Source organism: Embiotoca jacksoni, unplaced genomic scaffold (genome assembly GCF_022577435.1).
Source record: "Embiotoca jacksoni isolate LCO1_2020_lvr unplaced genomic scaffold, fEmbJac1.0.p SCAF_16, whole genome shotgun sequence".
NCBI lineage: Eukaryota > Metazoa > Chordata > Actinopteri > Embiotocidae > Embiotoca > Embiotoca jacksoni.
In genome coordinates this window covers 2020114-2043887 of record NW_027185296.1, presented here as the reverse complement: position 1 = coordinate 2043887, position 23774 = coordinate 2020114, and the positions used below count along the sequence as shown (strand labels likewise).

The 23774-nt window shown below is 40.7% G+C and overlaps 2 protein-coding genes across 3 annotated transcripts; both read right to left on the bottom strand.

Moving 5' to 3' along the window:
* Positions 1–219: 219 nt before the first annotated feature.
* bsg (basigin) lies at positions 220–14036 on the bottom strand. Of its 2 annotated transcripts, none has more exons than XM_069150176.1 (8): positions 13827–14036; positions 7223–7388; positions 6163–6251; positions 4930–5066; positions 4492–4768; positions 2128–2140; positions 1970–2039; positions 220–1824 (listed from the first exon to the last, which is right to left on the bottom strand). In XM_069150176.1, the coding sequence occupies exons 1-7, from the start codon at positions 13888–13890 to the stop codon at positions 1982–1984; spliced, it is 804 nt and encodes a 267-aa protein (XP_069006277.1). In that variant the 5' UTR covers positions 13891–14036; the 3' UTR covers positions 220–1824; positions 1970–1981. The 2 variants fall into 2 exon arrangements, with proteins under 2 accessions (XP_069006277.1, XP_069006276.1); XM_069150175.1 differs by having other exon boundaries at positions 2128–2152; positions 13827–14035.
* Positions 14037–16003: 1967 nt separating this feature from the next.
* Positions 16004–22356, bottom strand: LOC138198648 (E3 ubiquitin-protein ligase RNF126-like). Its single transcript, XM_069150173.1, has 9 exons — positions 22256–22356; positions 19801–19859; positions 19429–19489; positions 18666–18901; positions 18461–18529; positions 18289–18358; positions 18056–18149; positions 17191–17306; positions 16004–17080 (listed from the first exon to the last, which is right to left on the bottom strand). The coding sequence occupies exons 1-9, from the start codon at positions 22328–22330 to the stop codon at positions 16910–16912; spliced, it is 951 nt and encodes a 316-aa protein (XP_069006274.1). The 5' UTR covers positions 22331–22356; the 3' UTR covers positions 16004–16909.
* Positions 22357–23774: the final 1418 nt, after the last annotated feature.

Below are 23774 nucleotides of genomic sequence, written 5' to 3'. Positions count from 1 at the left end.
CAAAACTAAAGCTCTCAATGAGATTTGCATGCTCACAATTCCATTTCATAAAAAGGTAATGTTTAAAGACTTTTTTGACCCCGTGAACCACCACAAGAGTTAACATTGTAAATAAAGGTTTCTTTTGTATCGTGACCTACTTCTACCCTGCATAGAAAAAGGGCCCTGATATTCTAAGCAATCTTTCCATCTGGAGTAAAAGTTTGGAGTACACAGGCGTTCATTTGAATACCTTTATTCAGTTTGTGCAAGTTGTACAAGAGGTGGTGTTCCATGTACTCGGAAGGTACAACAATGTACACAACTCTGGCCAGGTCTTTTTTTTTTTTTAATTTGTGGAACTCTGAAATGGGAACATCCAATCACAACACTACTAGGGCGAACACAATTTCCGATTAATCGTTAAGAATATAAACAACATAACGAGAAAAGGAACCCATTGCTACCAGACTCTGGAGCCTGACGGGTAAAACTGTGCGGCGGTGTGCGAGCTTAGCTACGGCAGTGTGAACAGCAGAAACGCGCAAAGACGACTCACGGCCGTCCGGAGGTTATTTTCCATCCACTAATCCAGTGTGTTTGATGTTGGACGCGACCGACGGCCCTCACCTCGAAGATGAAACTCAAGACGAGCTAAATCGGCTCCGTCCGAGGCGGCGAGTTTTTACAAGTTGGACGGCATTTGTTGAGCCCGAGTTCACAGCGCAAGCGAGTCTCTCCTCCTCTTTATGCGCGTGTTCAATTATTGAAACGCCCATCCTTAAACACTACTCGGGTTAAAGGGAACGTATGGCTTTTGAAACGAGAGACAACAGTCCAACAATCAGACACAAATGTTTCAGATCACAGTGAAAAAAAAAAAAAAAAAAAAATACCCACACATTACTGTTTATCTGCAGTTTTTAAACATTAGTATCAAAGTTGCATTTAACAACAGGCAACAGTTACATCTCTTGCACTTGGTCCTTAAATAGATTGTTATCGTGGATGTGAAATCAGTGACGAAGACATATTTGGCAACTAAAACTTCGATTTTAAATATGTAAATAGGAGAAGGACGTGAAATCATTGTTTAAAAGCTTCAACTGAAAACGTGTTATTAGGAAAAAAAAAAAAAAAAAGGAAATGAAAGCAAAGTTCAGAGGACAAACGTCACTACTCAAAACCAATTTCTTACGGCAAGAAAACCTAGCAGACATTGAATCTTTTTCATTTCTGCATTTAATCTTAAGTGTTACATTGAAATCGTGTAACAGGTAATATAATGCAAAAAGACAAAAGAGAAATGGTGCTCGTTAAGGCAAAGTATAAACACTCTGCTCGGGGGAGGTTTGTGGTGGCGTAGGAACAGATCAAACGTGAATTCAAACGCACCCCAGTCTTTGCTGTAAGAATGGCAGCGATGGATCGGGATCAAAAAAATGTTTCAGATCCCCTTTAAAAAGTAACCGTTCCAGATCAGAAAATACAAACGCAAAGACTGAGAGCAGTGGAGTCGGTGTAGGAAGCGTACGCATCAACAGAAGGTAAATCACAAACTAAGCATTCCTCGTGTGAACGTTCTAATGATTTTACAACAAAACACACACTTGGCTAAAACGGCATTTAAACTCATGCAATATTTGCCCCAATTTTTTTTTTTTTTTTTCTTTTCTTTTTTTTTCACACTAATGTTCTCTGGCTGCACAATGTGGAGAAGAATATAGAAGAAAACGAGAGGAACTTATCTTCTTAAAACATTTACACCCAAGCACAAAAAGGTACTTAAAATTGCAGGGTGCACAGTATAATGTGCCTCACAACAGCGGAATCCTGGTCCGAAATCTAGGAAAGAAAAAGAGGGATACGAGTGGTGAACAATACTTCATCAAAACCTTCGATATCCTATGTCATGTTTGTATTATTCAAAGACGGAAATAAACTTGAAGACGGACGAGAAAAGTAGGCCACAGTGGGCAGTTCGACGCACCTCTTTCAGCTTCTAGTTAGAATTCCTTTGCCTCACGTTCTTGTCTTTGTGGTTCGTGGAGTTGCTCTTCCTGAAACACATTGTACAACATGAGCTCTGGGACAAAAGGCAAACTCCAAAGTGACAATAAAAAGTAGTTCGCCGATGGCTGTACTTACAGAGGAGCAGATCCTGAGTCGTCATCTGGACAGCAAGAAGTGATCGATGAAGAAAAGCACAAAAAAAAAAAAAAAAAAAAAAAAATCAAAGCCAGTTTATAGCAGATTTTACATCTTTGATTGGTGTGAGTAATACATGCCAACCCCTCCCCTGCAGATGATGGTAGCAAATGTTATAACATACATCCTCTGCAACAGGACTGCAATGAGGTTATGATCAAATCTAGCTCAACGTGAATGAAAGCATGCCCGCCTCTTGATTTTTCTGACAGTGATACCACAAAGTCAGAAGAAAAATCATTCGTCAAGAGATTCCACACGTAAATCATTTGTGTTCTAGAAAAGACACGTGACTAAAGGAGGTCACTTTGACTATTGTATGTTGCTTTAGTAAATCTGTAATAACGGGTCTCTACCCAACTAAGAAATGTGTCAGTCAGGTCTGTGATGAGTCCGCCACCGGCCAGTAGTCGCCACTGCAAGACGGGCATCGTAATCAGACCAAAAAAAAATAAATAAATAAATAAAAGACCCTAGTCAGGTACTTGCTGCCAACAGGACGACTCCATGTCCCCAACCACCTCATGAATAAATAATAACGCAACGTTATTAAAGCTGCGCACTCTTGGCGGTCTGATCCGAGGGCCGAATGACAAAGTTTTAGTGCGCGGGGAGGCGGGAGTGAGGACCCCGTCTGCTGATATCTGGTCCTCGTCCGACACTCGCCCGAGTGACCCCCTGTTGCGCAACTTCCCTCCCTTATCTGGAGAGAGGCAGGGCATCAATGTCTGTTTAAAATAACCCAAACCCTAAAAAAAAAAATTTTTTTAAATGAAACAACAAAAATAAAAACGACTGCTTTGCCTTAAAGGATCTCGGTCGACTGGACTCATCAACTTCGACATGGCGGCCCACGTAACAATGTTTGAAAGCTGTGATTCATGAACATTTCTATGCGCTGCCCTGAGTCACCCCGCAGCATCACGGAGGTTCGTACAATGCAAGCAAAGGACACCAAAGGGACACTGCATGGGCTATATTCAAACAAACAAAAACAAAAACCAAAAAACAGGAAACCTCTTCAAACTGGCGAAGAAAGAGCGCGTATTCACAGGATGAGGCAGGAAATAGACCGCCTCAGTGGCCAAAAGATGAACAACACAAATGGTATATTGGTCTTGAGAAGAGGATTGCCTATCATTTATCATGCGTAAAAGTACAAGATGCAGAAGGCATGCAGACAGTTTGTGTCAGCTCTCCTTAACCTACCCAATTCCACATCAAACCACTGCACTAGTGCAAGGGTTTCGTTTGACTCTTTCATTGGCTCAACGCACAGTTTTAAAGGAACAAAGAAATGAAGTGCAGAGGAGAACAATTGAAGGCTCGGCCTGTATTTGAGATTCAGGGCCAGTGAAAGAGTGACCAAATCTTTGAGTGTATTCCTCGTAGAAGTGGTTACTAAGAAAGCAGCTCATTCAGACTCGCATAGCTTCTACCACACGGGTCATCTCAGCTCAACCACTTCAGTCTGACATGCAGTTTTGTTCACTTACCAAAATGCAAAATCAGCAGCGAACAGAGAAGTAAAAATGTAAATAATAATAATAATAAAAAAAAAAAAAGGGTTTCTATCACAGATTGTTTACACAAGCCAATTCCTGATCTTTATCTCAAAAATGTAAATAACGACAGAAACCAAAAGACAGTACGGCTTCACGTTGAATGCATGCAGCTACAGTCTATACGTCGCCCTGTAAAGAAAAGTGGAGCACTCAATGTCCTGAACTCGATAAACGAGGTCCACAGTTTAATGTGTTTTGTTTCATGAGGTGAAATGACTTTTTGGATTCTCTCCACATTATGACAGAGGACAAAGCTTCACCCACAAAAAGGTAAGTGGCACAGTTTAGTTGCAGGTAGAGAAATAACTAAAAATGTGTATATATATATATATTCGATTCCTTGTGGATATTTTCACAGCCACTTTTACAGCAAACTAATAATAATAATAATATGAAGATTTTTGTTTTTAAAATCACAAGGTTTGGAATTTGCCAACCGTTGTGGCCAGCCGATATACAACAGTGGCTGTTTACACACAAAAGTGGGACTGTCAAAAAAAAAAAACCAAAAAGGGACAGCGTGGTGGTGTGCTGCGCCGGGCGTCCTCAAAAGAGATTAAATACAATCTAGAAGACCAAATAATGGCATCAGAATCACTTTATAGCACTAAGAGATGATGGTCAGTGGCTGGTTATCGCCGCTCTTCATACGTTGTGCTATTTCCGTGTGATATTCGGCGCGAGCGTGGCCCAGCGGTCGACATAACATGTGGTGCTGGAGGCGACGTGGCGTACGTACCGTCGCTGATATCGTCGGGCTTTCTCCTCTTCTCGTAGATGAAGATGATGGTCACAAGGATGATGACCTCAGCCACGATGCCGAGGAAGGGCCAGAGGGCAGCCAAGCGACTGCGGACGCGCAGGTGGATCTTGTCGCTACTCGTGCCGAGGTCGTTGGTTCCGGAGCAGATGTAGTAGCCGATGTCGTTCTGGATGCTCAGGTCATTAATGGTCAGCGTGGTCTTGTTGGGGGTGCTCTTGATCTCGTATTTGTCGCCAGTGCCGTTGATGATCGACTGGGGGGGGGGGGTTGCGTTTTAACAATTTAGTAACACGCAGACCGACAAGCAGTTCTTCCATCATTTGATTTGAGGATTCCAAATGAGGGACGATCACGTCGGTAACTGAAATGCTGAGTTCAGAACAACAATTCTGAGCCCGGTGGACGGACACGTACCTTCTGGGTGCCATCTTCCTCTTTGAACCAGAACCAGGCGGTGGGCGGCGGATAGCCGTGACTCGCGCACACCATCACACCGTTGTCCTTCTCGTTGCCATGCTCAGAGTGCTTATAGGCAGAAACATGGGGAAGAGCTGCAGAGAGAAGAGAAACGCGTTCTGATTACGATACGAGAGTCTGTGATTTAAATAACAAACTGCCCCCCCCCCGACAGTTTAACCTGTGGGGGGGGGGAGGCAACTTCACACAACTATTGAAAGACACCGAATAAAACTAAATTACAACGATCCATTTTGTTTAATCGAGTCCCGTGCGGGGCGGAGCGATGCGGATGAATTATCTCGATATTTTTGACAAACGCTGCAAAAACATCGTAGGACTGACTGTTGTTGTTGTTTTGACGACACATTTAAAACACAACACTTTTCATAAATAATCATTAAGTGTGTTTTAGTCATTAAAAACATGAATCTTCCTATTTATTGTGTAACTATTTCACATGCCGTGGCTGTAGAGTGAGGACAATGCATTTCTTGTCCAAATTTTGACTGCGGGCGTAGACGGTGATGTAACGTTGTTGTTTTTTTTACGACCGGGAGTTTTCACATGGGTATTTTATTTTGAAAACCCCCACCACCGCCCCAATAACCATTATGTCAATAATGCATTTTTTTCACATCACCTAAGCCTCTGGCGCTTCACGATAAGCTTCATGATCCAATGTTTTGTGATTGGTATTCTCTAAGCCACACAGTGAATTTTAAAATAGATATCGTGACGATAATAGTACAAAATTACGTGAAAATGCACGGTAAATATCAGCCTGCTCCCAGCAGAAACGGAGGGAAACCCCTTATTGTTCCTTTTATAATCACAGCTCCAAGCATTCAGCAGGATATTCATTCAGGACACGTAATCCTTGGTGTTGTGAAGGAAAGGCCACACCCGGACCCGTACTAGACCACCGAGGTAGCCGCAGCGTCGGCGTATATATATATATAATCAGGACAGAACGTCGTCTGATGCTTCGTGAGACGAGGCCGTCCGAACCGCCACTTCTAACAGGGAAATGTAATTTAAATTATGCACTTTAGTCTAAAGGCTACATCATCAATACTATAAAAAGATAACATTTGAATAACTGCAAGTTAAAGCGCCAACATAAACATGGACAAGAACTTTAAAATGAGCAGCGAAATCAACTTGAAATGTGCAATCTTTTTAACTTACTTTTGACTTCAATTGTCTGCTTCACCTGTGGTTCAGTAAGAAATACACATTCATACTTTCCACTGGAGCTGTAGGTGATCTTGTCCAAACTATTGGGGAAAAAAAAACAAAAAACAACAACAATTAAGGATTTAAGAACTCTACGCGACACTCCCTGTCAACAGAAAACAAGTGGTTTTTTTGTTTCCCCCAGAACGATGCATCTAGCACAAAGAAGTTGACTTGTGACTAACGGCTGAAGCCACTTTAATGATGGTGATTAGTTTTCCCACTTAGTTCAGTGGAAAATCCACAACAGAACCTTGTTTATTCTCAAGATCTGGGGTAAAACTAAATCTGCTTGTCCACCCAACAAATATTTCAAATTTCCCCTCTTAAATCACAATCCCACTTTTGTTTGGTGGTACCGTCTTGCACGGTCCAGCTTTCTCCCTCTAATGGGGAATTAAGGTCAGCCCAAGTGAGCGCGCTGCTGAGGGCGCTTATCCCCGCTGCCAAGACTACCGGCAAAGCTGCACGTCTGCACGGCACATCTCTCCACTAATCAAGAGCAGTGAATGCCTGAATGGCGCCCCTAGCCCTGCTGCTAATGGAGGCAGCCAGGGGGGGGGGAGGGGGGGAGGGGAGTGGGTGTTTGGGGGGGGGGGGGGGGCACGCATGCAAAAGGCAAAGTGCGAGGGCGAGGACGTTTGAAGATAAAGACGGCAATATACTGTGGTAACAAAGACAGAAATGGACTGCATATACGCGAGACTAAAAAGGAGCAAGGAAAGGAGACTAAAGGCGAGCACAAGAAGTGCAACGCAAACCCAGCTCGATTACAGAGAGAATAACAATTTGACGCCTTCTACGCCAATTGTGTCTTTCAGCCTCCTAAAAGTATTCAAGTCAATTTACTTGTATAGTTCAATCGTTCATTGCTGCCTTATCAGTGGACTGCACCATTGTCCACAACAGGTCTTTGGCTTGATAGCTTCTGGTACGGCATATACTGGAATGTGCCACAGTAACCGCAGGACAGATTTGCCCGTATGGCACATGGATGAATGTAATGACTTACTGAAGGCGTGTGTAAGAGTCGTCTTTTTGGGATCTGGACGTTTCAATGACTTTGCCGTTGTGGCTCCAGTAGGAGCCAGTGATGGGGAGGGTGGACGTCAAGTTGCAGCTGAGCACAGCAGAGGTTTGGTTGGTGACCTCAGACGGTTCAGTGACAATGTTTGGAGCTGAACATAAAAGAGAGTGGGGGGGAATTAAATTAGCCGTCATCCTTATAAAATTTGAAAATATTGCACACAATTTGTAAAAGTTTGGAAGTCAATGGCTCTGAAGAAGTATTGCCTTGAAATGCATCAGCCGATGAATGCATCTTTTTTTTTTGGTAGGCGATAGTTTAATTTACATTTTGTCTTGACACTCAACAGCTGTCTTAAGTGAAATGAAAGATTTAAGAGAATGACATGTCATGTGGCACATCATGTACACAACAACCCTATTGTCACACTGATGAGCAAAAACCTTTTTCATGTATGCAGAGGTCAAGTATGCACGACACTGATATCCTTGTTTTCCAGTTAGTTATAGTTTTCTTACCGTTGCCAGGTGGGAATATGGATTGGGAAAACAATGTGTCATTTTTTTTTTGTTAAGACAATTGTTGAGTGTTGACTGGTCAGACCGAAATCTTAGAATGGCCAACTAAGTCCTTAACGTGTTCCAACCACTTACCAAGTTGAGAAAGAAAACAAATTCACTCACAAATCAAGCCAACAAAACGGTGTGACACATGCACAAGTTCTGTACAAAACACACAGAACTTTCCAAGAAAGGTGGAAAGAGCTCCCCAAAACAGGGAGATCTGCTCCACCAACCGTAGAATGGGAGGAAGAAGGAGTTGTACTGGAAAGGTAATAGATAAAGTAAACTACAAAGGGATCAAAGGGAAAAGATCTTTTAATAAACACGTGCAGAAGAAGCAACAAGAGGGAGATAAAAAAAAAAATTATTGGCAGTTTCACTGCCAATCCCATGATTTATAGGTAATATTGAAATAGAGCTTTTACAATAAAGTTGTTTTGCTTCAAAGTGAAGAAACTGACCAATTCTTCTTAAATGACAAAGATAATACCGGGCCACAAGGCAGGAAGATGCCCCATGGCTTGATCGATCTTTACAAATGAGTTGCATTCTTCTGTGCCGACAGTTCATAAGACGATAAGCCACTGGAATGGTCTACAAGCACTAACAAAAGGGGCATTGCCAATGTTAGTATTAATCAAGGAAAATGCAAGCGAAATAAATATCTACCAAAAGGCAACACTAGCAAAGTAGTCTGACACCCCTTTTTGTTTTCAGTCAAAATGATTAAATATCACATTTTGCTCATTCAAAATTATGGTTTTGCAGTAGCCCTTTGCAAATGCCCAACCTTATGACCCGTATTATATGAAAGAAAACCATCGTGGTAACTAAGGCTTAAAACAAGGGGGGAAAAAAAAGGCATCAGATTGAAGAGATATTCTGTGTCAGGTGATACAGGATTAGGGAGGAGGGCGGCCATGCTTTATGACCAGGTTCAAATTCTACTACAGGACAACCTTGGAGCTTTCGAAGGGAGGAGGGGGAGACTGTGTACTGGGTGGGTGGGTGGGTGGGGGGGGGGGGGGGGAAGCAGGATGGAGAGGCTACTGGACCAGGAAACATGGCAGATGAGTAGAACGGGAGCTGGATGTCCGGGACTTTACTAATGAGGAGATAACAGTCAGCTACTTCGACCGGAGTCTCCTCACGCTTCCTCTGCCACTCACTTTCGATCACAATAATGTTTGCCTGCGAGCGGATCCACTTGATTTTTGGCGTCTTCTTCAGTTCATTGCGGTCAGGGTCGTTGGAAGCGCGACACTCGTACGTGCCCGAGTCGTCGAGGGAGAGGCTATTGAGGTGAATGGTGCTGGTGGCATGTGCTACATACGTGGCATTTATTTGCACGCGGTTATTCCGTGCCCCGTCAAACAGCTGGGTGAAGGTCTCGTTGGGCTCCTCACCTTCTACGAACCACCACTGCACCTCGGGGATGGGGTTCCCTACCACCTCGCAATGCAGCTCTGCACCGTCACTGATCAGCTTCATCTGAGACAGTGGTGACTTGGTAAAACCCGCTGAGCGCCATTTACAGTCAGCCCAGCATGTTCAGACATTGTGAATGTGGTGGGTTTAAAGCAAACCAGGCGATTGCATGGATTGATGATCAAATGCAATGATGGGGGGGGGGGGGGAAATAAATAAAAGACAAGCATATAGAAAAGAGAAAGAAAAGAGACAGTTAATAAAACACAAATGAAATGAAAATATGTAGGTAAGCACATAGAAAAGGCAGACACAGATCAGAGCAACATTTTCACCCGAGTATTTCTGGGGATATGTTTTGATAATTCCTGGTACTCTGACCCATTAAAGTGAATATACAAATTGCAACATAAAAGGCAATTAGGGATGACCCGGGCTAATCGGAGTCACTCATTTTCCAATATACCATGTACATCCTAACTAAACCAGTTTATCTCTAATACAGCAACCTGCTGGAGGCTTTGTTGCAATTGAATTGTATTGAATCACACTTCGGTATGGAATTAAGCGTTTCTAAAATTTTGTCCAACCCATTTATATTAGTTAGAGCAGAGTGCCATTAGGTTTGGCTGATCCTGTCTGTTATAGGCTGAATCTGTATATTAATCAACTTAATTTACCAGATTAGGTCCATAATATGTTTTTTTGTGCCATGTAAAAGCTTTAAATTTAGTGTTATACTGGATTAAAAAGACTAACTGCCTGCCATACTTTGTATTAGTAATGACACAAATATACATGTTGGAACTGCTGGCAAAAAAGCATGATCGAGACCTCCCTAAAGGCAGCAATAACCAAACATATGGGAGACAACGACAGTAAAACACTGAAAGCAAATAATAGCATTCCCATTAAATGTATGAAACATGCAAAGAATGAAACGGAACGTGAGAAAAAAAAGGCAGATGAGGTTGAGATGAAAAACGTTACACGATATAAAATACAAAAAATAAAAATGCATGAAAAATGCACCAAGCATTTTGGGCTGGGAGCCTTTTGTCTGTGGGTCCAGGTTAAACAGTGGTCACCGTGTTCACCTAGGCCAAGACGGGTTATTACTTAGGAAATTCAGCCATTTATTAATGGGACATTATGCACATGGCATAGCTGTACAAGGAAGTTACAGCAAACACAGAAACGTTCAGTATCGGCTGTCAATGCATTTGCATGGGAATAACAATCAAAACGTTTATTTTTTTTAATTGTCACATAAATGACTGCATTAAATATTTAGAAAGAAATCTGAATATTCACTGAAGTGCTGGTCATTTTGATTACGTTGTCAAATCATGCTTCTGTCTGTATGGATGGTTGTGTCAGGACATTTTCTGGCTATGTCTTAGGGTGTAAATAAATTCTGAACACACGGATTGGATCAGCCAGACCACATTCGAAGGGGGTCAGATGCCTTTGATCACGGTCAGATGTAAATACTATCCGCACGGCACGACCGCATTCTTGAGGAAAAAAAAACCAAACAAATACAAATCCACCCAGCAAGTTGAAAGGTCACTTATCTCCACCTCATAATGCAAAGTGAAGAAAATATGAGGAAAAACTACAGGCAGTAGCAGTTATGTTAGCTCGGCAATAGAAAAAAAAGAAAAAAAGAAAATAGAGGCCCGTTCAGCAGTAATGCTTCAGGTGACGCATCGTATTTGTGTCGGCCAGACTAACGGAGGTGCACATTGAGATCACATCAAACTGTGGATATAATCAACATGACGAGAACTCATTTTAACACCAGGAGTAAAAGCAAAGACCGATTAATTAGCCGTTATGTTTTGGGCTACTGACCAGATGTGAATACCGAGTGTATAAACGGGGTATATGATCACAAAACGCTGAATTTCTGTTGTACGAAGACATCCTGAAATGTTTTGGTTTTTTTTCTCTTCGGAGTACCGCAGCTTTGCGCAAGGATGCATAAAGCCTGCAGAATGCAACTGTCTGGTCGATCGACTCAAAACGCAAGTTTCTCTCCTCTCAGGGAAAAAAAAAATCGGACCAAAGTTGACCAAAACCTGTGCGCACACCGATTTTTAACCTACAGAGCAAATCTTCCATTTTTTGACAATACCATAAAGAAGAAGACTGACCTCATTTTGTGATGGTCATGCTCAATTTTCAAAATACTTCACATCAAAAATGTTGCCGATCCAGATAGCAATTTAAGCCAAACAAGAGGCATACTTGTGAACTTGACGACGAGTGCCTCAATCTCTACACGTACGTCATGTTAATATTCCCAGTTTAGAATGGCTTCTTCAACATTACCAAGGGTCACCTTCAAAGCACGTTATATGAAAGTTCAAAATTAAGTATAGTCTTTGGCCCCAGTCCCAACTGTGATAAGAAATGAAGCACATGCATGATGACAGTGTAACCTGCCACCTATAACCTTCTGCTCTGTAACATGAGAATCAGCTCTCTGTGTTGAGGACTTTCAAAGATCAAATTTCCCATTCAGTATTTGACATTTAAGAGTGAGCATCAGCAACAATGCACTTGGAGAGGCCTGAAAACTAAAGAGGTTAACTTAGAGAAAAGAAAATATTATATATTTTATGTGATAAAGACATGGCATGAGATTAGTTCACAAAAAAAAAACCTATGGGAATTCTTGCTTTATCTTATTCATAGAATGTTTGTTTTTACTTTTTATTCAACCAGTTAGTTAAAAATTAACAACTCAAGAAGGAATTCACTGAATCTTTTGAAAAGATAAAAAAAATAGTTCCAAAGACAAAAGACTAAAATGTATAATCTTTAGGCTACTTTCAGTGCTCTCATAAGAAAGGATACTGACATTTTCACATTGAACAGGAAAAGCCAGTACAACGTCCTTGCACTGTTCCAGCATGATAAAATGACACATGGGGAAACATTTTAGAGAAGCCATTTAAAGCTTTCCTCACAGCCAAATATCAGGTCACTGTTTGGAAAATGACTTCGGATTTGATTTTGTCTATATAATCAAGTAGCCTACTTTGTCAACTGTAATCATACGCATGTGGTAGACTGACACAGACGGATGTCAACTCTCAGACCAAATAAAAATAGAAAAAGAAGCCAGTGAATGTTACTGCTTAGGCGACAGGTTTTTTTTTTTTATTTATTTATCATAAACGGGTCATTTAAGTGAGAGCAGGTTAAGCAGCAGCTGGCTCAAAATAGTCTCAAAATGGTGGTCAATAACAAAATGAGTCTGTATTGAACACCATTTACCAAATTACTTGAACTGAACATCAGGTATATAATAGGTGTGGGGAGCCTTATCCGCCCGTCTGCCTCATAACCTACTTTTCAAGGCAAAGATAAGCAAGAGTAGAAGCTGAAACTCAAGGGAAATCTAATTTTACTCCTGATCTCCTCCAAAGCTGACAAGAGACCAGGTGAGGAACGAGTGACTACTTGTATGCGTTTAACTAACATGGGCATAACAATCATAAAACAGTCCGACTGTTTGCACCAACACTCTTCAAAATTAAGAGTCACATCGGTTATATCTGCCAGTGGGGAACCAATCAAAAATAAAGTGTGCCTATGACTTAAAACACATTACATGACAATACATTACGTCGGTACATGTACTTCCCCATCTTTCTCAACTGTTTCGGGGTGACACAACATTTAAAAGGGAAATTACTCAGCTTGGGTTTGATAAAAAAAAAAAAATATGATGATTCAAGAAATGAGACTCCTTTTTTTTTTTTTCTTTTGTTCACCTAAGTGTGACAGCTGTTATTGGTGCTCAGCCAGAAATGGGCACAAAAGGTGAAAACACACAAATACACGTGGGGGGAAAAAAAACCCATCAGAGACAACCGATGACGGAACAAGCGACCGAGTATCTCTGAACGTTATGGACGTTATGAAGCCCAGGAAGAGGCTGCTGCTGCTGCTGGAAAGAATCACCGAAAAGAACCGAGCTTATTTCTAAGAGTGGTTAATTTAAAAAAAAAAAAGAAGGACAGACGACCTAAAGTTAAATACGAGCTGGTCAGCAACCGCGAAGTTTCCTTTTGACAGCAGCCGGAGCAGCAAACGTCTGCTGGACCGACCACACGCTGGAAGTTAACACCGGAGCGCACGTGAATGCGGTTAATATTTACTAACGTTTGGCAAATATCAAAAATACCTTTTTTTTTTTTTTTTTTTTTTTGTAAAACGGCGACAGGCGAAATGGGTTCAAAAAGGACAAATCGTAGCCGGATAAACACGGTGACGAAGCGGCCCCCGAGGGTTTACGAGAGCGCAAATAAGCTAAATGTTTCGCTAGCATTAATGCTAACGCCAAAAAAAAATACAGCTAACGGCCACATACGTGTTTCTTCCTAACGGCGGGAGAAGGATTTACTTTTTTTTTTTTATATCTCGGTAGCAGCTCGAAGACGATATTCACTGGTCGGAAACCGTAACTCTCGTAACACGGCGGGGCACCGAACAAACATTTGTAATGCTCGTAATTCAGGGTAAAGTCTACCATCTTCACCCAACATGGCTGACTTTTAAAAAAAAAAAAAAAAATCTTTTACCTGTGGATGCATTGGCTCTCCAACAGCTCAGCAGAAGGGCGCCGACAGCCCATAATAACTTCATGGTTTGGAAAATGTACTAAATATTTTACGAACTCGTCGAATTGACGCAACGTTATCTACGTCCGTCTGAACAGCCTCGGTCCTTTTCTCGTGAGCTCCCGGCTGAATGTTGGACACCGAACAGTTTGTCGTCCTCTAGTTGCACCTCACGCACAACACGCCCTGATCGTCACGTACACGTGACGTATCGTTTAGAGGCGTGGTCACGTCACGTGCGTTGCGTTGTTTTTAAACGCGTGTCGCCTCTTAAAGCCATTTAACCTTAATTATAGTCATATAATTTGGCAAATTGTCGGCCCAATTTAATATATATTAATGATGTGGTAATTTTAGCCAACCCCAACTAAAGTATTACTTTTTTTTTTTTTAAGATAGAAGTGTCTTAAGAAATTAGAATTAACAACATAATGGAGTTAAAAAAAAATATTCATATCAACATTCGGTAGCACGTTTCAGATTAATCTAAAAAAACAGAAATATTGCAGATTATTAACAACTTCATCAGCTGTCTGAAGGCTCATGTGCATGTTTAGGGCTGTTTCGTGAAGGAAAATGTTTGCACTATTAAGACACAAATGTTAAGATTTCTCCCCTTTGATTAAAATAAATAACTTAGTTGTGAAATGGTGAGTGCATAAAATGCTCAAGGCTCAATCTTTAGCAACCTGGCATAAAAACAGGAAACAGACATTTTCTTGAAGAAATTCATTCAACAGGAATGAGACACAACATTTCACGCACATCTAAGCTGTTGTTCAGAGCAACCCACCATATGACCTTATGATCACAGCGAGAGTTAGAACAATGGCATAAAATGACAGAACAACTGAAATACTAAAGCGAAACATGGTGATCCCAGAGGTCTTGATGTTGGGTGGTTGTCACTAAAACAGACTTTTAGAAGAAACAACGAAAACACGCATACACATCAGACATATTCCTTTCAAAATGTTTCAGAGTGAAACCACATTGTGGAATTGTTGGGTGACCAGACTTCAATCTTATTAAAATTCTATTGAGCTTATTAAAAACTAATTCGTAGATATTCCCAATATGCTATGGTGTTAGACGTTTTTGAAGCAAGTGCTGTCAACCTGTTACCTTTTGTTTTTTTCAATGTTTTCAGTCTTTCATAAGACGTCTGATACAGCTTTACAAAAACTAAATCTGATATAAATCCAAGCTGAAACACTGAAAAAAAAGATACCCATCTACTTACTCATAATCTTAAAGCCTTAAAATGATAGCTCTAGACATTGAACCTATATTTACTAAATACTAAATGAGCTTGCCATACTCCAAGGTACGTGGTTAAAGGCGCACATATTTGTAAGGTCCACCACATTGCTGCATGCGAAACAACAATTTCATATTGTAAAATCAAATCCATAAAGTCAAATGTGTCCATTCGTCTTTCAGCTAGACCAAAGTTCTGTCCAAAACAATCCCCTCAGATGAAAGGCCTTTGAACATAAACCCCAGAAGAGAAGAGAGGCACAATGTGGAGGAAATACACCCATGTAGCTAAACAATAAAAGGAAGCAGGATTTATTAGGTCATTGATAACACTTAGCAGGGAAGTACACCAGTGAAGGATTTAATATATGGTTAACTGGTGCATGCCTTTGGACCGGGCCTCACTTTGAAAGATCAAAATGATCTGAAAACCTTATTATGCATTGAAAACACCTCCAACAGTGTTTGCTGATGGTGTTATTGTTCCTTGGTTGCTGCTTGGTTGTTCTAAGAATCTGCAAGACGTCGATAAAGGAAAATAATTAAATAATTTAGACTGTGAAACACAGACCAGAACAGCTGAATTGCCTGTGAAAAATTTCACGATACTGATTTCTTTCTTTATTTAGCACTAGGAAAAACATATTCATTTCATTTAATGACAGTTTATTTGTCGTGACTTGAACGTCTAACCACAGCACCACAGGCTAAGGGCATCAAATAAAAACAGACTTTTCCTCAGTCGTTTACGTACAATTGAAAGACATTTGTTTGTATTAGGTCTCGCCATGGATAGTCTTTCAATTCCATTTCTGTGACTGCTGTTGCTCATGCTTTTTAGGCATATTATAAACACAAAGAGAATGACTAACATGAAATGAGTGGTAGCACCCAAACATCTTTATTTTCATATCAGTTCATTTTTTTTTTTTTTTACACATGACCATACTGCAAATCAATAGGTTTTCAACTGGCAACTTTAGAAAATATTTATCTTTAAGTTAAAATGCCCAAATGCGCAGAAATGTTTCCAAGTGTATTATGTGAAAAGTGGATCCACATTTTAGGGCTTGCAGATATAATAATAAATCCTTATGTATGGAATTTAGTAATAATAATCAACATTATTATCCAAACACAGACATTACTGCAATTTGAGCATCATTTCAAGTGCTAACAATGGTTCTTGTATGATGTCAGGCAATCTTAAAATGGAGAGTGGAGCTTGACAATAAAATAATTATATAAACTATTTTCAGTTGATCTTATTTCTTTATCTATGCAGTGCACTAAAGTGCACTTTGGGTCATTTTATGTGAGATATGAATACTACTTATGAAAAAAGGAATAACTATACATTTCTTTTTGCATCACTGGCAAAAGTGGGTCATCTTAAATCATACAAGTCTAGAGATTTTTTAAAAAGAACAGCAACTGTCTTGTTGTTCCTGATCTTTTACCTTTGGATTCCTTTGTTTTCTCTTCTTGTCTGAGGTGATTCAAGCAGGTCGAGCCTCTTGAAGTTCCCATACTTCTCCACATCCTCCTGATAGAAGCTGCACTCCAGGCCTCCGCCCTTCCTTTGTTCAGATTCCTGATGAAGGTGGGAGCAACAGAACGGGCAGAAATACATGGACCTCACTTACCCCTGAATCAGGAGTGAGCGATCCTTGCGAGATGCACTCAGGTCTCTGCCCTCTGCGGCAGGGAAAGAATGGAGGTCACTGCTCTGAAGTACAGCAGCCTAGGAGCTATGAACAGCTCATAGGGACACAAATGTCTGTCTAAGAGTTATCAGCAGAGTTCTCGTTGCTGGTCGAACTCGAGGATTGGGGGGTTGAGGATGAAGATGAGGAGGAGGAAGAGGAGGTAAAGTTCATCCCTGATAGTTCTGGTGGGTTTGTTGCCGTGTTCTGTCCACTCAAGCTTTTCCTGCACACCGGACAAGTGTCATGCTGTAGAAAAACATGCAGCTGTTAAGAGTGGCATTACCCCACTGTTTCAGAGAGCAGCTGGTGAATATTTACTGTATGTGGAAAGACCAATAAGAGGGGATAAGTCATACCTGTTCCAGCCACGGGACTATGCAATCGTTGTGGAACATGTGATTGCATGGGAGCTGCCTCACATTTTCTCCAACACTGTAATCTTCTTTACACACTGGACATTCCAGTCCTGAAGCTGAATGACAGAAACAGTTTTTAAAAAGGTGGCTTTGTTAAATATGATCTCTAAAAGATATGTCAGGTGGTTCTGGCTGAATCTGTAACCAATAGTGACACTGCATAATGAACTACTAATGTAATCAGAAAAGACTCTATATTCTTTAATTGCCAACAGCCACAGTAAATCCCTGCCAGGTCTGATATATTAAAAATAAGATGGGAACCCAAAAGCTCAGTTTTCAGAGAGAGGATTTGCGACTCGTTTGAGTTGCCATTAGCTATGAAAAAGTGGCAGTTGCACAAACATCTCCCAAAAACCTGATCTGATATGGTAAGAGTTAAGTAATCAGGATAATTATAAAACCAGAAGATACGGATAAGGCATTTATGATGTAAAAGATGTCTGATTTCTGTGTTAGATTATTAATTCACAAATAAATAAAATCCAGAACATTTCTGGAATCTGTTGCCAGCAATTTTCCAGAAGGATCATCATCCATGCCTTCAAACCCACTGCAGTCATTAGCTTAAGTCCAAGAGGCTTCAAATTAAATGTGATATTCAAAACTGATAAAAGCATTCAGCTGAAGCCTGATGACGCGAGCCTGTCAGGCAAATGGTACTTGGATTAAATTAGACAATGATGTAACAAGAGCATATGAACAATAATTTTAAAGAAAATTATACTGCTGCCCAAATTAGATAAGTCAATCTTAGCGAGACACCATCTGTGACACCAGTGTTGATCAGTATCTTTGAACTTACCAACATGCTCCTCTGTAATTTGTACTGTAGGAAGACTTTTGATTTTATCCCTATCAGCAGGCGGTGGCCCCGTGTTCTCAAACTGGTTTAATAACTAAAGATGTGAGGAAGAAAACATTGTAAAAGAAATTAAATGAAGCACGTATATTGTATGTGCTACGGAAATTCTTACACATCTACGATCTTGAATCCAGAAATTAATTTGCAATATCGGGAAGTTTCTTAAAGAATACCTGTGTTATAATAGCATCTAGTCCATTAGCACCCCAGGCATAGTCCATTGGATTTGAGTGAAGAACACCCCTTCAAAAAAAAAAAAAAAAACCTGAGATATTAGAAGACATTAAGGACATTTTGTTGTGAATTTGCTTTGTGGTTTATTATAGCTTTGTTCTGCGGACTCACCAGGGTCCAACACCGATATTTGGCATTGCAGTAGGTGCAATTATTCCATTCACTAGCTGCTGAATGATTCTGCAAAAAAATAGCATACAAAAGTATGAGATAGCTGTAGGAGAGTGTCACGATGCTACTAAGTTACCATTAGAGGCTCAGAGAAAGCGTCACCAATGGCAAAACAAGCATTAGACTCACAAACTGTCCTCCTTACCCTTCTAAAGTAGGAACTCCCTCATGCCGCCCTGCTTGTCGCCTTGAACCATGACGACTTCTCGGTTGCCTGGCACCGTATCGTTGCCGTGATGCCGTTTCCCTTTCCCGACGGTTTTCTGCATCCCGGTTGTCCTCTGTTCCCAGTCCAGCCCCGAAGTCAAAGCTGTCATCGAAGACACCCAGTGCAAACTGACCATAGCCCGAAGGGAATGTGAACAAGTGCTGGTCCGCATTCTGGGAGACACATTAATGAAAGCAAACAGACACATGTAGATAGACACCAGTGAAGCTTTGTGATTTCTCCACATATCCCAAACTATTTATGGTCAATACAACCCTCCTGGAACGTTGATGAGTCTTGTTGACATTCAGCTCAAATTTCAACCCAATGGAAATGTCACTGCTGACATACATTTCCCTATTTACTGAGGTACAAGTCTGAGTACTGCTTGAAAAGATTTTCAGTCAAAGATCTCCCCACAGAAGTCCCATACACTGAATGTATAGCTAATAATGGCACTCATCTTTGACTGAGCAAACCAAAAGAGACCAACCATTCAATATAAAAATCACTGTAAAGATTGAAACATTAGCTGCAAAAGCAGAAGTGCAAACCCTATGATAACTTCCACAATGTCTAGTACCAGATCAGCACAAATGTCAGTAGAGGGAATTTTAAGAAATGCTGACTATTGTGCAGCAGTGGACAAAGACAGACTCGGTGATAGAGACAGAGTCTGAATAAGGAATGGCATAGAAACCTCAAATGGTTGTTGGTTCTGGGGTCCGCTGGAGATGGTGGACATGGACCCATTGTCAGCACTAAAAAGGGGACAAATAGTTGATAAACTTATGTGTATACTTAGTATTGCTGACAGAAAATTCTTTTTTTCCCAGCGCGCGCCATAGTTTCATCATTTTGTGCATATATTATAGCACGGTTTGCTGCGATTTCTTCTCACTGTCCTTCCCCCAACACCTTCTGATTTATTATATCAAGACTATTGGACACATTTCGTCACCCACAATGATTAGCGGGTGTATACAATAATAAAGTATAATAGGCACAAATTGGAAAGAAAATTATTACCTTTAATGTGGTTAATTATATTCCGTAAACACTTTATACACACCTTCTCTCTTCCAGCAGCTCCTCGATAAACCCAGATTCACATCTTGGACATGTATACTCCTGCAGAGAAACAAAGAGAAAAAGACATCAACACACAAGATTCAACCTTAACTGGGAGTGAAATAAAAACCCACTGCTAATTCTATATTTTTTTGCAAAGTGGGGAGACTGTTGTCATTAATATAATTACCGTTTTCATTCAAATTAGCACCACCATCCTCACACAGTTTACCAAGAGTTAACGGGACGTAACAGATTTTTAGCTACGTTCTACTAGTGTGCCAGTTAGTGGCAAAAGTAAAGTCAAATTTTGATAATTAAAGCCGTAGCCAACATGAATACAAATGATTTTCAGTTCAGACACAAGACTGCTGAACTCAACGGGCATAGACAACTTTGTAGGGATATTTCACAGCAACAAAACATAATTTAGTCACCTGAAAAAAGGCTCTGCTAAAATAAACTAAATCTTCATCAGTTTAAGTGTATAAAATATTTAGAATAGTTTTACTCAAGACAGTCCTTTCTGACAGGGAACTGAAGCCGTCCCATCGCTCTACTCAAAGCCAAACTGCCCTGACCAAAATTATAATTTTACCTCAGAGAACTAGCCGTTGCAGGTCTTCCACTGCCTTGAGCGGTTGTGTTGTGTTATTGTGTGACTTTAGAGGTGTTTCAACTCATCCGTTAGGATCTGAACTAACACCAAAGTCAGACAATACCACAAACAAACTAACCAATCAGGGCAGCAGTAGACATGTAACTCCTGGTTCTGTAAGGTAAAAGAAAATAACTGTTTTCGTTGAGGGAGTCTGGCTTTGAAGAGAGCTGTAAACCAGTATCGCTTCCCGGTCGGGAAGGACGGACTGACAGCAAGGTTTAGTGGAGAATATACTGTAAATATAGTGTACATTTAAAAGGATATTGACTTTTTTAAGTGGGTCAGTTATCATTTGATGACCCCTCAGGTTCATGTGGGCTCCCTCTATATTAAATTGTAAAAAGGCTGTTCAAACTAACTCCACCTGCAGCAGCTACAACAGTAACATCCTGCTTACACATTGATGCTTCAGTAATAATGACGTAATGATGTCATATATAATGATAATGATGAGTCACAAGGACTAAACTAGTACTTCTTCTTCAACTACAACGAACCACAATTTGCTGCTAATACTTAAGTACCTTAACTTCATTAGAATTTGTCATGCAAGACTTTTATTTATAATGGAGTATGTTCACATCGCTGTACTGGTACTTTAGGTCAAGTAAATATCTGAATACTTCTTCCAGTACTGCCAGATACTCTCAGTACCGACTGAGAGTAAATGGGAGTTTCGGGGGTCCTCTCTTCCCACCTCTTAAGACATCTAGTGACAGAGAGATGTCAGCAAAAAACGCCCCCAGCATCCTAAAGGACACGTCCTATAACTCTTTAGAAACTCGCTGAAAACCTGCTTCACACCTCACACTATAAAATACAAACACAGTACACACAAACACACATCATTTGAACACCTTCTACGTGTGTATACAGTTATATCACGCTTTGTGTGTGTGATGTGTGTGTGTGATGTGTGGGTGTGATGTGTGACGTGTGTGTGTGAGTTTGGCGTTTCCCTATTTCCGTTTTTCATTCCCTGATCCTGATTAAAATACAACTCGTATCTATTCTGACATAATACAGTTGTTTTTTCAGCAAAAGTTGTTGTCACCGAGTTGTATGAGGCGTCAATGTGACAACAGGGCACATTACCAGCAGCCTACAGACTGATCTTTGACATTGTTAAGAGCACATTTCACCGCTGTGTGACGGATCTTTCTGGACCGCCATGAAACATGTGTGACTTACTGAATGGCAAAACAAGAAAAAAAAAGGGTCGAAGCGGCATTGTTGTCGCTTCGACCCCTTTTTTTTTATTTTTTTTTACACAAGTGATTAACAATCCGGCATACCCAGGTCTTCGGGGAGACTGGCGTACGTCGCGCTTCGTTACTAAAATAAATCCCGAGTCGACAATTACACGCGATCAACGTGTTGACGTGACGGAGAACTGACGGTTACCGTTATTGCTAGCTAACAGGCTAGCGTGCCTCTGACGCCCACAAAAAAATAAAAAAAATTAAAAAAAAACGTGAGCCCAAATATTTCGCCGGAGATGTTGCAAATCATGTCAGAAATGCAGCATCGTGACTTCGCTGTTCGCGTCTGTGTGCTGACAGATCCTCCCCCCCCCTCTCTCTCTCATCCCGTTTAGATAACAAGCCAACTTTGGGGCAGCGAGACAAACGAGACCTCGTAAGGAGTCAGCTAATACCGTTAGCATGCTAACTGTTGTAGCGCTGCTTCAACCATATCTTACGGAGGTAACAACAACGTTATCGCGTTTTTCAATTCTCAAACAGTTGTTGTTGTGGGTTTTTTTTTTGTATGCCCTCTGTCTGCGGTAACTTACGGGAAGCCGGGGACTAATCTCTGCTGAGCATCTGTGACAGAAGAACCGGCTGGGCCATGGAGGTGCTTCCGCCATCTTTAGCCACTAAAAAGGTAAAGAGGAGGAAGGACTACGGAGCACCGAAAGGGACAATGTTCACCCTCTGGAACATACGACGACCACGTGATGACTGAAATGACTGTATTAGCCTGCTTCATAAACACTTCATATTCATGTTTTGTTAATAATAATATCTACCTCGACTGTAAGAAAGAATAATGAATTGGAAGATCACTATATGGTTGATGCATATAACAGAATTACAATGAATAAGATTTTTTTTTTATTTTATTTTATTTTTATTGAATTAATAAATAATTATCCAGTAGGATTAAACATTATAAGGCAAACGGCAGCAAAACAAATTCCTTGTAAAGGGCCGAATAAATCATTTTATTTAGTTTTGCAGCTACTAATTTGTATTATAAAACATTGCCACACGGTGGTGCCTTTGTGGCTACAGTAGTTCACGTTGGAGCCAGTGGCTGAAGATACAGCACACCCTTGGTAAGTTTTCTCTTTTTCTTTTTTCTCCCATGTATGAGATCTTCAGTCAGGTTACCATATGCTGGGAAAACTGTTAATGTGTTGGTAATTCATACTCACATGCCAATGCAAAAGTTAAACTCGAGACTAGTCAATACTCAACAAATCTATATCATGAATCACCACACTGTGTCTCCACTGAGCTCATGTCTTATCTCGGCAGGTTCACTGCATTCCTGCCCTCCCTCCTCACATTAAAACAAGAAATGTGTTTTTGCAATCTAGCATCACACTAGATTTATTTTGACACACGCATGCTACTTTTCCATTGGATTCCTGTCAACCATCTTATGAGCCCAACGGGCTTACTTCAAACGATCAAAAGTTGTGTAGCATCTGTTTTTAAACCAGACATCTCCTCAAAGGTGGATTTTGTATTTTGACCTTGATTATTTGACATTAGTAACTGGAATAATTTTATTAAGTGTCAAACCTGAGACACAGAACAGTAAATAAGTAGCCTCTTGTGGGAACAAAAATATAGGAATGCCTTGTTTTACACGGACACAACCACATTCTCGTTGGCGTCAGTCTGGTGGCCATGAGATACCAGTGAGGACCTCAGAGAGCACTTAGTTACATAAAATGCCAAAGGAGAAATGATTGATTCTATTCTGCTTTTATTTTTAAAGTTCTCAAGTAAAATATCAGCAATATTTATTTATTATTTTCACAGGTATCCTCCACGTGACTATCCAAACTGCAGACTGGCAGCCATAAACATGTCACACAAGTCTGGAGTGTATGGTGTGCCTGGCAGCACATGTGGAGAGCAAGTAGGAGTTCCCATCCGACCACCTATCAGCCAATCACGTCTCTCATGCCTCCTGGCCTGATTTTTATGTGAAACCTTAGGTTCCATGCTCTTGAGGACAGTAGCCCTAGATGCAACAGCTCCTATGTTTTATGGGTTTACTGTTTTGCATGATTAATA